The sequence below is a fragment of the Diabrotica virgifera genome, chromosome 1 (genome assembly GCF_917563875.1).
Source record: "Diabrotica virgifera virgifera chromosome 1, PGI_DIABVI_V3a".
Taxonomy (NCBI): domain Eukaryota; kingdom Metazoa; phylum Arthropoda; class Insecta; order Coleoptera; family Chrysomelidae; genus Diabrotica; species Diabrotica virgifera.
This window is the reverse complement of record NC_065443.1, coordinates 260,144,251-260,159,769: the sequence shown is the minus strand read 5'-3', so window position 1 is coordinate 260,159,769 and position 15,519 is coordinate 260,144,251. Positions and strand designations below refer to the sequence as shown.

Genomic DNA, 15,519 nt, shown 5'->3' with positions numbered 1-15,519 from the left:
TTACTTTTAAACTAACATTTTTTAATACATGTTCTTCAAAGTTCAAGGAAATAGCCTTAACTTCTAAGGTGAGAACGATATTTGTTCCCCGAGTAGCTTTGTCTGGTTTGATTTTCGAATAAATTTTTTGATGTATCCTAAAATAAGTTTAAACAATAATGGAGACTTCAGATCTCCCTGTCATTTTTATGTCATTGAATCACATAGCCTGAGACGATTAATTGAACCATAAGCCTGTTTGAAATCTATATGGACAGTTACAAAACAAAACATAAAAGCAAAGGACACTTACCATAAAAATATAATAAAAAACTATAATTTTAACAACATTTTAATAATAATTTTAATTAATTATCAATACAGCTTAGTCAATATTAAGATGATAAATCTCTGTCAATTTTCTGTCCTCCTGTTATACCTTTTAATAGTATTAGTTATCTTTTATAAAGAGGATTGACACCTAATCCCCCAAATAACTGATTACCACCTAATCCGCTTAATAACGGATTGCCTCCCAATCCGCCATATAACAGATTTCCACCTAATCCGCTATACAACGAATTAACCAGTAATCCGCTATATGAAGGATTACCGCCTAATCCGCTATATAAGGGATTACCGCCTAATCCACTATATAAGGGATTACCGCCCAATCCGCTAGAAAACGGATTATATCCGCTAGATAACGAATTATATCCGCTAGATAATGTGTCAACTGGATCTGGATAAAAAAGTGACCTGAGATTTGGCGCAGGGTCATCATTAGAAGCAGCCTTTGATCCGGCATTCACATCCTTACCATATACCAAAGAAGTTGAAACATGTTGGAACACCTAAATAATAAGTAAAAATAATGTAAAACTTAAAATAATAATAAATAAATAATATACTAAATAATAAAATAATTTTTTCAATGTTTTTAAAATTTATTTTGCGATGTATTTTTGTTTTGTAGGAATAGGTAAATAATATTTTATATTATGAAATATGTACTCGTAATTTGCTGTATTAATTTACATTTTATATTATGATATTTTATGTAAAACATGCCGTTTTTAATAAGTCGTTATAATTTCAATATTGCAAAAGAGTAAAAACATTAGCAAATAAATTTTATATTTCGATACAATAATGTTTAATAAAAGTTGCCTGGTACAAAATTAGATTTAAAAATAACGATTTTATAACTACCAATATGTTTATAAACCATTTTTTATAGTGCAGTCAGTGAGGGTGTTTGGTTCCGAATTCCATCCTAATGCATCAATTTGCTTGATAGTTTCACTGTAAGTATGAAATTGATCAATAAATAAAGTTTACTCTATATCCTATGCCGCTTTTATCTTGGGGATGGTCCTCACCCCTTCTCGGAGGTGGAAAATCTCGGAGTCAAAATAATCACGGAAGTGGCTATAAAACGTAATGCTAAGCAAAAACGGTTCTATAATTTTTTTGAGAACTCAATACTTTTTGAGATACCTATTCATGGTCCAAATTTGCAATTTTCATTGAAAAATGACATCTTTTCGAACAGTTTTTTGCGAATACCTTAAAAATTATGCATCTACCGAAAAAATCTATATAAAACATTTTTGTAGATTATGAAAAATCAAAGAGATTAATTTCTTCATAAATCTACTATTTATATAAAAAAAGACTTGTTACGTGAAAAAAAATTTTTTTTCATGCTCAAATTGGAGTGTTCAATTCAAAATAATAGGGAAATGGTTGATTTTACGGATATATTGCTACGAATACATTTTGTAGTGCTTGAAAAAGAAAAAACGAGCACAGTTAAATGTCGATTACATTCAAATTAAGCGATATTTGGTGCAAAAATAATTGATGACTATTGTATTAATAAAAAATGAGAAATATATTTAATTCCTTGTCAACCAGAATCTAAATGCATCGTTTTCATTCTACAATAGTGTTATTTCTATGTTCAATAAGTTCGACGAGTTTATAATGAATGGCTTTTGGAAAAAATAAAATCAAATTATAAAGCTCATTTTTAAATGTCCTGAAAAATCTTCCATTTTCTCCATGTAACTCGAAAATGGTAAGAGATATGAAAAAAAAAATATACAATACAAAAATATAGGGTTTTTTCAGACAATTTTGTTTTATTCTTTCATTACTGTATCTTTTTATCATGTTCAAGTTACATGGAGAAAATTAAGATTTTTAAGAAAATTTTAAATTGCGCTCAATAATTTGATCTTACTGTAGAAGTAAAAGATGCATTTCAATCTGGTGAATGAGGCGTTAAATATTTTATCTTAAAATAAATTAGTCATCAATTTTTTGCACCATATCTCGCTTAGTCCGAATGTAATCGACATTTAACAAAGCTAGTTTTAAAGGTTTATTCAAGCACTACAAAAGATATTTGTAACAATATACCTTTAAAATCGACCATTTCTCTGTTAATTTGAAGAAACCGATTTGAGCATGCACCAAAAAACATAATATACTTTCACCTACCATATCTCTTTTTGTATTAAAACTGGAAGATTGATGAAGAAACGAATCTGTTTGATTTTTAATAAGCTATAAAAATGTTTATAATGTTTTTCTCGTTAGATGCATAATTTTTATGGTATTCGTAAAAAAATATTGAGTTTTCAAAAAAAAATAATAGAACAGTTCTTGCTTAGAATTAGGTTCTTTAGCCAAAAAATTTTCCACCCACGAGAAGAGGTGGGAACCACAACAAAGATAAAAGCGCACATCGGCATATGGTAGACTTTAAATTACGAGATAAGTAGATGCTATTCCCAAAATTTTGTTTTAGTAGGATATAATTCGGAAGTAATATCCTCTTATTGTAGTCATTAACTGACGTATTAACCAATAGTTCGTTTAGAGATTTTAGTAACTATGAGTTTCATATTTTTGCTCGAAAATCTGCTACTAAATAAATAATTGAGTAAATGAAGTCTATTATTAATAGTCCAGGGCGCATCTGTTTTGAGATGGACGTTGAGAAGTGACTCAAATTTTTTTGCAGAAATTGCTTGAAAATAAGTCAAATAATTATACTTGAGTTGTCCTCCCACTCAAAATGGTCCGGAACATTGTTTAAATAATCAAAATGTCAAAATATGAAGGAAAAATTCGATTTTTGAAGTTATACTTCTTTACCGGCGATAGAGGGTGATTTTTTTATATGTTAAAACCTATCAGCCCGGCGCATGCGCATTATAACTTTGTTCTGATTGAATGATCAAATGAAATGTCAAAAATTATCCGATATGGCAGCTGAGGTTTGGAGGTAAAGGTAAAGGTAAACAAATGTATAATATATTAGTTTTATTGTTGTGAGGACAGAAACAAAAAAGTTTATAATATTGTAGTGACTTTTAAATAGTTTTTAAAAGCAACAGGTACGTAATAATTGTTAATGTATCATGGGTATAAACCTACCTATTTGATCTGCCAAAATACATAGTATGTAATACTTTTATTTATATAATTTGATTACCATCAAAATTGCTATCAATATTCACCTAATATATTGTTTTTTTACTCTATGTTTTGTTGTATTTTTTTCAATTCTAAATCATTTCAATTCAAAATTAAAATAATTTGATCAATTTTCAAAATATCACAAGTTTAATCCGTTTAGTTAGTCGATCTTCGTAAATAATGACACATAGTGTCCGTGACTAAGCGGAGAAGGCCAATGAATTCCAATACCAACCGCTCTTATCAGCGCTGGTTCGAGTCCCAATAGAAACTTTCTTTTTTGTTTTTTTTAATGCATTTTATGATTGTAAGTATATTTGTTATATAATTGTATTTTCAGAAAATACGTATTTAGTTAAAAAAAATTTCGACAATTATTGTTCAGACATCATTTGTGGCTTGTTTAATGTGTTTGTGTGTGTTTTATTCTTTTATTATTTTAATTTTTGGCACTGTTCTAATAAAAATGTTTGAGAAGTAGTAAGTATAAATTAGTTTAATATTTAAACAAAATATAAATAAAAAGTATATTAATTTCGTTTAAATCATATAATAGAAGTATAACTTCTTACGTGCGTACAAAGTACACACGCATTCTTTTTTTTTATTGGTTTTTTGATTATAACCTTAAAACTATTCATTTCTGAGAAAAGTCGCACTAACATAAAAGTTGCGTAATTAAATTTCCTACAATATAAAATTAGTTAAAAATTTAAAAAATAGTCACCCTTGTTGCAAAATAGCAATAATTGCGAAAAAAATCATACAAAAACAAGTATTCGCCCTTTACGTTTTTCAACCATTTGTTCTAAACATAGGACCTTCATATTTTACCCAGAAAAACATTATGATATAGTAAAACAACACTGTAAATTTCATTAAGATCGGTTCAATAGATTTTGCAAAATAAATTTTGAAATCCAGCTTTCGCAAAAAAAATTCATTTTTTTTAAATGTTGCAATGCTGAAAATAAAGCAGATAGCAAGTTGAACTTTTTTTTGCTTATAGAAGTGTACTGTACTTTTGATTTGCAATTTGCAAAATTAAAATGGATTAAATACCACGGCTTCAGGAAATTTTTTAAATAAACATTAATTTTTGGTACTACGCGCAGGACAGCGGTGTTCGATTCACACAAGTTGATTTCCACCAAAAATTTCTTTCAATCTTTATCCAATATATTATTTTCTTACTCTATATTTTGTTGTATTTTAATATTTTAATTCCACAAAAATCAAACTAATTTTATTATTGTTTGTGAAATATTGTTTAAAAAATTGCATATGTTTAAAAATAATAAATTTTTATTATTTAAGTTAAAATATATGAACAAAGAAAGCTTTGGTTAAAAAAAGTGTTTTTTCGAAGGATAGAGTATGTGTTATTATTTTGCAATAAACAAATTTATTTATTTGGATAATGTCTAGGTAATGGGAACGGCAATTGGAAGGTGAAAACACAAAAAAAATCTTATGTATGTCTTTCTACTCACTTTATAATGCTAAAAAAATCACGGCTTCCGAATTTCCATGCATATTTTTTCTATAATTCTCATTTAAAATTTCTGTTTTAACATGAATTTTCAAATATATCCTCCATCTTGATTGTTCTGTCCTTAATGTCATGTCACTTTTCTACCAATGTTGCCATATTTTCAAAAATATTGTCTTGCAAAATTTTGTAAAAATGTAAAAAAATAATATAATTTTGAAAAAACTACATATTATTTTGTTTTAATTTTGTCTTCATCAGTTATGTTTATATTAGTTTCGGTTAGTTTAGGTTAGGTTTGGTCAGGTTATGTTTTAGTCACTAAGAAATATTTAAAAGGTAATGTCACTACCTCCTGGGGTACTCTACACTCTAATACCCGAAAGTTAGGTTTGGACCGAAGGGTTAGGTCTTCCTCCTTTGAAAATTGTACTGTATAATATATAATATATTAATTTTTTTAAATTAGCCAAATTTCCGTTCAAAACGAATAAGAAGTAAATAAAACTTAGACACCCTGTTGAGAACCCTGACCGCTGCGCACAGTTGCAATCTGCCCGTTTTTGTCATTCTAGAATATTATTATATTTAAATTACAAAATTTTGCAAGAAATAATATTTTTTGAAAATATGGCAACATTGGTAGAAAAGTGACATGACATTAACAAGGAAACAATCAAGATGGAGGGATATATTTGAAAATTTATGTTAAAAAAGGAATTTTTAAATGAGAATTGAACTAATTATAGAAAAAATATGCATTGAAATACACGTATCGTATTTTTAAGAGCATTATTAAGTGAGTACAAAGGCATACATAATTTTCTCTAATTTCACCTCAAATTTAGCATGCACTTTTCCTAGACTTTTACCATTTATTTATATCGAAATGTAATAAAAATTAAAATGTATTAATTATTATCAAAGGTCATTGGAATGCCCAATCAGAGCAAACTATCCGCTGTCCTGCGCGTAGCACCAATAATTAATATTTATTTAAAAAATTTCTGACGCCGTGGTAGTTCATCAATTTTAGTTTTGCAAATTGCTAATGAAAGGTACAGTACACTTCTATAAGCAAAAAAAATGTCAACTTGCTATCTGCTTTACTTTCAGTCCTGTAACATTTTGAAAAGATGAATTTTTTTTGCGAAAGCTGGATTGCAAAATTTATTTTGTAAAATCTATGGAACCGATCTTAACAAAATTTACAGTATTGTTTTTTTGTATCATATAGTTTTTCTGGGTGAAATATGAAGGTCGTAAGTGTAGAATACATGGTTGAAAAACGTAAAATACGAATATTGGTTTCTTTATGCTTTTTTCGCAATTTTTGCTATTTTGCAACAAGGGTAACTATTTTTTAAATACTTAACCAATTTTTGTATTGTAGGAAATTTAATTACGCAACTTTTTTGTCAATTAAACTTTTGTCGGAAATGAATACTTTTAAAGTTATAATCGAAAAACGAAGAAAAAAATAGAATTTTTCCTTCATTTTTTGACATTTTGATTATTTAAACAATGTTCCGGACTTTTTTGAGAGGGAGGATAACTCAAATATTATTATTTGAGTTATTTTCAAGCAATTTCTGCAACAAATATGATGACTTGGAAAACAGAAAAATGACTGCACAAAGAAAGCCTTTTTGCTGACTGACCGATTAAGTGGTATTTACAAAATAATATAGACACTGTGACAAAATCTCAACAAAGCTTTATATAAACTAATAGTTTTAAATTTTTAACTACAAGAATAAGAGTAATAGTTTTTACGAAAACAACAAATATAAATAGCAAGCCAAATATTAAGCCGTCCACTCACAGTACTAAGGTGTCGTTCGAAAAGATCGTTGATGATATCAATTCTGCAGTACTGCAGCAGACAGGTCAGTCTCTCTTCGGTAAAATTGTACGATTTTGTTGGATGCACAGTAGGGTGCATCGAAAAAGGCGAAAAAAAAATATTTTTTTGCGATGGAAAATTAATACCTCACAAAAGTTGCCCAATCAACTGTTAAGTATTTTGGTAAATTTTTTTCGAAATTGGAAAATATCTTCTGCCCCCCCAAGTTAATTAAAAATTTTGAAAAAATGTTAACAGACGAAAAAAACTTTTATTTCGAAACGAAAATTTAATAGCTCACAAAAGTTGCCTAACACACTATTAAGTATTTTAATAAAATTGCGTTGAAATCAAAAAAATTTCTGCCCCCCACGATATTAAAGCATTCTTTTTATAACAAAATAGCCTAACATATCCGTCTTCCTGACGTCAGCAGCAAGTACAAAATTAGGTATATAAATATTACAAAAAAATATGGTAAAAGCATTCTATTCGAAGATGTCTTCCGATTCAGCATTAAAGTGAGGCATAGTTTTTCTGGAATCAATTCGAGTTTTTATAAATCCATCCCTCGAATACGCTCCACAAACTGCTAGAGAAGCTTGTGTTACGAGCTTGACACAGCGTTCTACACATTGTTTTTGGCAGTGATATTTTTCTCAATCTCAATGTTAAAAGGGTCTAAGTTAGGATTTTTAATAAAATCTCGCAGATTTTCACACGAAAATCTAGAGAATATAGGTGGTTCTGTAAGGTGATATTCTTGTTAGTTAATTAACTCAAAGTAGTCGTCTTAATCAAAATTTATTTGGTCACTGGCAAACTTCTTTTAATGTCCAAGGGGTAGATCATTTGAATGTCGCAGACATACAAACCACTGAAACGGTTTTTTAAGATGTTTTTCTAACAGCCGCTAGCCGTATTACATCACCCTTAACGCCAGTATTGACGACTGTTTGATTTTGTGTGATTTGATACTTTCTGATATACCAGACAGCGGATACCCATGTCCGAAATATTTGCACCCTGGCTCATGCACAAATGTTATGTGTTTTTCCAAGATCGATTGACCATAAAACTTGGTACTGTTTTTTACTTGAGCTAAAGTTTTGTCTTTGCGTCGGTAATTTTCTTCTTTTATCGTTGTTGTCTCTCATATTTGTTTTTGATTTCCGTATCAATCGAGCTTATCACCATTTCTCTGGGACCTCTTTGATTTAATAGAAATTCGCGCTCATCCAGAGGTACTTTTTGAGATTTGCTGCAAAGACAATTAATCAGAGTGTCACATTTGCATGCTGCAAGATCGAAACGTTTAGTTTTACTGTTGTTCTTAAAGAATTGAGTTTTATTTTTGTAAAATTCACTGTTTTGACTGTTCTGAAATGGTTTCATAAGTTTCATATATATTTGTAATGATACGTTTTTAAAAGCTGACTAATTCTTGTCTGTTAAATTATTGGAATTAAAGCCTTTTTCCATGTTTCCTCCAACTTAATTGCAACCCGTTCGGCAATACCAGAAAATTTTGGCTCTTTCTTTCTGAGGTTTTTATCCTCTTGCAACCACAAAACTTCATCGCTTGTTTGAATTTCGGTAAAACATTTTCAGGTATATTTGGTGGTTGCCCAAAAATGGGGCGGTCCACAGCACATCTTTATTTTATTCCCCATGTCCTGATTTATCTATTTTAAAAATCTGTAATTTACAAACAACAATAATAACAAAGTAAGGCATCGCACCAAACATAAGTGAAAATTTCACGGACGGACTCACGAAGCGGGACATTTCAAAGGGGTTGGGGAGACTGAAAAAACAAATAAAATTTTAAATATCGTTTAAATTTGTAATTGACAACATTCTAAGTTATCCTTAATTGATCTTAGATCGAGTTAGCACATATTTTATTCCAAAGAATATAAATTGAAATTTCCATAAAAATCAGATATTTAATAAAATTTAAGGTCGTTGGGGGGGGGGGGGGGGCAGAAAATTCGCTTAGAAAAAAAAATTAAAAATACCAATATGCTGAAAAATAACAGTAGCAACTTTTTCACGCTATTAGATATAACATTTCCAACTTTTATTTTTTCGATGCACCCTAATGCACAGTCACACCCGATCAAAATTGTTGTCAATTACAGTTCGTCTAATATACTTACCATTGCACGTCATTATCTACGTCAGAGATCTAAGTTGACATTGTTGCCCAATTACAAAAAATTTTTAAATTCATTTTAAATCAAATATATTCCATAATTTTTAAGGAGGTGGATTATACATACAACAAAACATTAATATTCAATGTAAATAAATAAAAACTTTAGAAATAGAAAAGAAGAATAAAGTTATAATCTTACGTTAAAAAAAAATAATAAAAACAGTAAATATAATAAAACAAATACTTATACGCTGTGAGCTCGTACGTAGAGGGGATATTTAAAAATTCGCGAGCGCCAGTAGTGACAAGTAGTCTGTAAATATTTACTGGAAATTTGACATAAATGTCAAAGTGATTAATTTAAAATTAAAATTATAAACATTAATTATAAAAAATATTAGTTGGTCAAAGCTGTGGTACATATTTTTACCTTAAATATACTTACGTTTTAAATACTTAATTTAAGTTTTTTTAATGTTCCGTAATATGTAATTATAAATTAATCTATTAATCTTAGCGCCATCTACACGATAATTGTGAAAGTATCCGAAGTAAGAAATTAATATTTCATCAATAGAACGTCAAAATGATTAGCAAAATCTTAAAAAAATCGATTAAAATTTAATTACTTTTTTGCGTTGTAAATATTAAGCGATGACAATTAAATAATAAATTTAAAAATTACCGGTGAAAGTTGCATTTGTAATCCGCTAGGAGCGACACCAGCGAAGCTCTGATATAGTAAAGAATAAAAACAAATATAAAGTGTCATCACCGTAACTGTCAAATAAATGTTACCAATTTATGCCAAAATATCACCTTCGTTCGATTACAGTTACAGAATGTTCCGAACAAATGTGCTTCATAAAAACGTTTTATAATCCATTCATACAAATTAAATGAAACATATTATTGTGTATTTCTTTAAGTTAACATTAACAGAAATCTTCAAATATTATTTCTACGCATATATAATAAAATATGTCTAGTGGCTGTAATTGCAGTGTACTCTGCAAAATGATTCAAAAAAACACACCCACCACCTAAATATTTCGTGTTGGTATCATGTGACGTCACGGGCTATGACGCGGATGACGTGCAACGGTAAGTGTATTAGACGGAGTATAGTCGAATTCGACAAAATTGAATGACGCCGCAGTATCGTTAGTGGCCGGTTTTACGTTGTATGGAAAATTAATCGACAGAGTCGATCCTCATAATAGTCTAAGTAATGAAGCTTAAAATAGGATAAAACCTCGCAATTTTTACAGAATGGATAAATTTGCTTGAAAATTTGAGAATATGTAGCGGATAGTCCAAGGATCAAAATATATGTGATGCCGAAAGTCGCTTTTACCATGGGGGTGGTTGCCACCCTATCTCGGGGTGGAAATTTTTTTATTATATTTTGACCGCAAAAGTAGGTAAAACAGTCATTCTAAGCAAAAAATGTTCTATATATTTTTTTGATAAAATTAATAGTTTTTGATTTATTCGCTATCGAAAGTGTTAGTTTTATATCGAAAAAATCAATGTTACAGACTACCTGTTACGAACATAAAAAAGTACTATATGCATTGTTCATCGACTTTAAGCAGGCCTACGATACAGGAAACAGTCAGCAGATGTACGAACTGATGAAAGAATTGGGGATGCCAAGTAAAATTTTCAGGATGGTAAAGATGACGATGGAAAACACAACAAACGAAATAGCATGGAAAGGGTATACATCCAAAAAGTTTGAAACCAAGGAAGGATTACGACAAGGAGACCCACTATCAACAACTGCATTCAATCTAACATTGGAAGGAATAATCAGGAAATGCAGAATAAACATGCCAGAAACGATATTTAAAAACAGCCACCAATGCATAGCATTTGCAGATGATCCGACGCTATTAGCAACAAGCAAAAAAGAACTACAAAAGTTAATGAAAAACATAACAACAGAAGCCAAAAAATTCAGACTTAAAATAAATGAAGAAAAGACAAAGTATATGATAATGGGAGAGATCCAAAAAAAAACAGAAAATAACATCATAGTACAAATAGATGGAGAAAAACATACTCGTTCAAAAGAGCCAAAGAACTTATTTACCTAGGAGCCAAAATAGATGAAAATGGTCATGAATAAGGGGAGATAAAGGCTAGAATAGCTAAAGGAAATAAAAAATATGGAGCATTACGCACATTATTGAAATTCAAATACATATCAAGAAAAACAAAAATAAGAAATTATAAGACTGTTATCAAACCTACAGTAACATACGCATGCGAAATATGGGTGCTCAAAAAGTCAGAAACGGATCTTTTAGAAAGATGGGAGAGAAAGATGCAAAGAGCAATATATGGATATGTGAAAATAGAAGGTCAGTGGAGACGAAAAACCAATAAAGAATTGGAAGAATTATATCAAGAGCCAACGATCACGACGGCGATCAAAGCACAGAGAATACGGTATTTGGGATACATCGAGAGAATGGGAAGTAAACGAATGCCCAAAATGGTACTCTCACGGAGACCAATAAAAAAGAGAAGGAAAGGCAGACCAAGGAAAAGATGGAAGGACAGTATGTATGAAGACTGGAAGAAAAGTAACATTGATAGATGGAAAGAACTAGCATTGGACAGAAAGAGATGGAGGGAGGTAATTAAATAAAATTTATAAGTTATGTAAGTTATATCAAGTTATTTATTATTTATGTAATAAGAAAGGTAAACATTTTAGCCCTAGGTCTACAAGGCCTGTTGCGCTTAATAAATAAAAAAATTCTCTAAGATTTAAAATAAAATTATTCCTTAAATTTTGAAAACCTTACCAGGAACACAGCAAGAAGATAATACCTCATCTTTAATACCAGTTTTTGACCGATATGTATTTTTTACAGTTTTAGACTTGCTTTTATATCAAAACATACAATCTTTAACATATATTGCTACTAAAATATTCAATTAAAATAATTAAGTAATTAGTAAAAAATGACTCTTTTCGCCTACATGGGTCTTATTTTCGCCTACTAAATAATGTAAAAATATGTCTTTAAAATGTCTTTATAAAGAAAATTATAATAATTTATTTAATTAATTATCCTGTGTAAATTATAATGACATATTTTAATTATTTTTAAATAAGTCATTGTCAAATAGCACCTAAATTATTGTAATTAATATAAAGAAAAACTCCCCCTCAAGGAATTACTTCCCCGCCATCATTCATTATTTAAAAAAATAATCTTATTTTTTGACATATTCGTTCTACTTGTTATTAGCCTTTAATTGTACTTCTATACACATAGGCTCTCCAGACTCCTCCCATCGACCTTTATTCTACTTGATTACCTCTACAGGTGATTACCTACTTTCAAGAACTCAAAAGGGTAGAGCAAATTTTAACAAATTGAGAAAAGTGCTCTGCACAAGAGATTAAAAGTTGGAGCAAAGAGTTAAGTTGGCTAGGTACTACGTTTTCTCGACTCTGTTTTATGAAATGGAAGCTTGGACCTTAAAAGCTGCATGAAGGAAAATACTAGAACCATTATTTGAGGTGGGTGTACAGAAGGATTCTGAAAATATTGTGGACAAAACACGTCACGAACAAAGAGGGTCTGAAAAACATGAATAAACAAATTGACACCCTAAATACTATCCAAACAAGAAAATTAGAATATCTCGGATATATTACACATGGAGAGAGATACAACTTGCTTCCATTGATTATGAAGGGAAAGAGTCAAGGAAAAAGAAGTACAGGGAGAAGCAGAATATCGTTGCTGAGAGAATGGTGGAGATTGTATATCAAATGAAATTTTCATAGCAGCCGTCTCTAAAGTCCGAATAGTTATGATGTTTGCTAACCTCCGTTGCGGAGACAGCACTTTAAGAAGAAGAATCACCTTATCTGTGGTCAGGCCCCGGGATTAGGTGACTGGCACCTTGGGCAAATGGTCTACTGGCGCCCCCTTTATTACTATAACGTAAAAGCAAATAATCTATGTTACTTATATTTTATACATTATTGTGTATCATTTTGTCAATCAAAGAGGGAATAAAAATTTTATTTTTTTTTAATATAACGCGGGCACATAAATTTGATACACCCTGTATATTGATTCGTAACTATTTATTATAAGTTAGTTTTTAAGCAGTGGATTATCCTTAATGAGTTTTTCCCTGAAGAACTAAAGACATTAGTAAATAAAGTGATGTGAATAGACAATTTGTTTCGGGATTATAATTTTAAAACGGTTGCTTTGTTACGAGCGAGGCCAAAAGCCACAGGTAATTATTATATTTAGAAAAATAAGGTAGAGAAATTTGGAATTTTAAGTCGTTGTTTAAGCTCCAAGTAAATTTGTAGAATTCCCGAAAAGTAATTATCATGAGTAGAAGTATTTGTTTGGAAGGATGCATGGGTTTTTCGAATAAAAATTTGGAATGGGGATGAGAGAATGTTGAATGTTCAGATCGTTTGGAAAAGGAGATTATTATGTGACCGGCATCGGAGAAGAGCAGTAAAAGTTTTCGTGAACAGTTCAGAAGCAAGTACCAGTGGTTGTTAGATAGTGAAGAGCGTAACTGAAAAGTGGAACGAGAGACACATCAAATTAAGAAGAAATACCTCTTTGATTCTGTAAAGTTTAAGGAAAAGAATATTATTGTGAGAAAGAGAGGAGAGAATTTTGGAGTTTTTTTTTAACGAGTACTGGTCAAGAGAGGCCTGGCTCGTGTTTTGGAGAATTAGTTGCTGGTATGCTGCTTGATTGATGCTGAGAACGGAGAGGGCTTTGATGGGTAGCCTAACATAATCAACAAGGAAGAGCTGTTTGGGTCAAGAGGAGACATCATTGTGTGTGAATCAAAAGGTCAGTCAATAATTTATGTGATAGATTTTCTTTATATTCACAAGTAAATTTTTTTTTGAGTAAAAGCATATGAGCTAAAATTCCAATATTTCAAAAATTTAATAGGAAGTATAAGTAGTTTTGCGAATAACTAAATTTGTTTGTTTAGTTTGTTTTATCAATGTTATCAAGTACAAACCGATAAATATTTGTTGAATTAAAATTAATTTATGTGGTAAGAGTTTCGTTGGGACAGTTATGCCCACAGGATTTAATTGATAAATTTTTAATAAAAGATATTTGTATGTGCTTATTTATGGTATTTCTATTTATTTCCTTTTCCTATTTTACTCCGATAAGGATCAACTAAGAGATACTGAAACCACAAGAAAGGATAAGTAAGTATAACCTAAGATAATTTAGTTACTTTGTATGATAAAAAGGCACCCTGAGATTTTTCTTAATTTTTATGTATGATTTGCGACAATTGAATAATTAATTAAATAAATACTAATTATTATAAAAGAGAAAGCAGATCATAACAACATGGCGAACCAACGTGGGACATGAAAGTTTCTCTAGTTGTGAACTTGAAAGGATAGGAAACGGAAAAACAGGTGAAAAATATTTTATTTGACTTACTTTTATCTAGGTACAATTTTTACATATTTATTTTATATTTGATTTATTTGAATTTGGATAAATTTAAAAATTTGTGTGATAAATTGATTATATTTGGGGAGAGAAAAATTTTGTCTCTACAGCATACAAGGTATTTTCGAATTTCGTATCAGGCGGGGATAAATTTTACCTACATGTCGATCACCAGAAGCAAAAGCAAAGAAAACAAAAAACAATAAGAACATTTGGAACAAGAAAAACATATAGAACAAGAAGACATTTTCGAAACAACAATCATGGCAACAGAAAAACAGGAATTATCAGGAATAAATAAATTATTACAACTGATGCAACTCCAGTCACAAAAAATGGAAGAAAATCAAAGGGAAACACATCAAAAATGGATGAAACAAAAAGAATAATGCAAGAAAATCAGAAGGAAACAAAACAAGCAATAGAAAAGAACTACAAGAAAATGGAGGAACGCATAGAAAAGTATGAAAAGGAAGTAAAAGGATGGTTGACAATGATCAAGATCGAGATGGGACAACAAGAGACAGAGATTAAAAAAATCAAAAATAAAATGAAGGAGATACGAGATTGCCAGAAAAATGACAGAGAACTTAGAAGCAAAATTTGAAAATGCTTTGCAAAAAGACAAGAAATAAATAGAAGAAAGATGCCGAAATAATGAAAAACTAATTGATGATATCAGAAAACAACGAGAGACGGGAGACGAGAGAAATACTCATCCAAAGTCCGGGTGATATAAAAATACCGTTTGGCGGGGATGTAAAAAAATTACACCAAGTAATTTTCAATGAGTTTTTCCCTGAAGAATTAAAGACATTAGTAAATAAAGTGATGTTAATAGACAATTTGTTTCGGGATTATAATTTTAAAACGGTTGCTTTGTTACTAGCGAGGCCAAAAGCCACAGGTAATTATTATATTTAGAAAAATAAGGTAGAGAAAGTTGAAATTTTAAGTCTCTTTGTTTAAGCCCCAAGTAAATTTGTAGAATTCCCGAAAAGTAATTATCATGAGTAGAAGTATTTGTTTGGAAGGATGCATGGGTTTTTCGAAT

General features: G+C 30.1%; 1 protein-coding gene across 2 annotated transcripts in view; it reads right to left on the bottom strand.

The window, feature by feature from the left end:
- Nucleotides 1–315: 315 nt before the first annotated feature.
- LOC114333137 (uncharacterized) overlaps nucleotides 316–15,519 on the bottom strand; it is a 78,129-nt gene continuing 62,925 nt past the window's right edge. For both annotated transcript variants that reach the window (XM_050649503.1, XM_028282964.2), the window contains exons 2-3: nucleotides 11,790–11,825; nucleotides 316–833 (exon numbers count right to left, since the gene is read on the bottom strand). In XM_050649503.1, the coding sequence (XP_050505460.1) occupies nucleotides 435–833; nucleotides 11,790–11,819 (429 nt within the window). In that variant the 5' untranslated portion in view covers nucleotides 11,820–11,825 and the 3' untranslated portion in view covers nucleotides 316–434. The remainder of the gene's footprint in view (nucleotides 834–11,789; nucleotides 11,826–15,519) is intronic.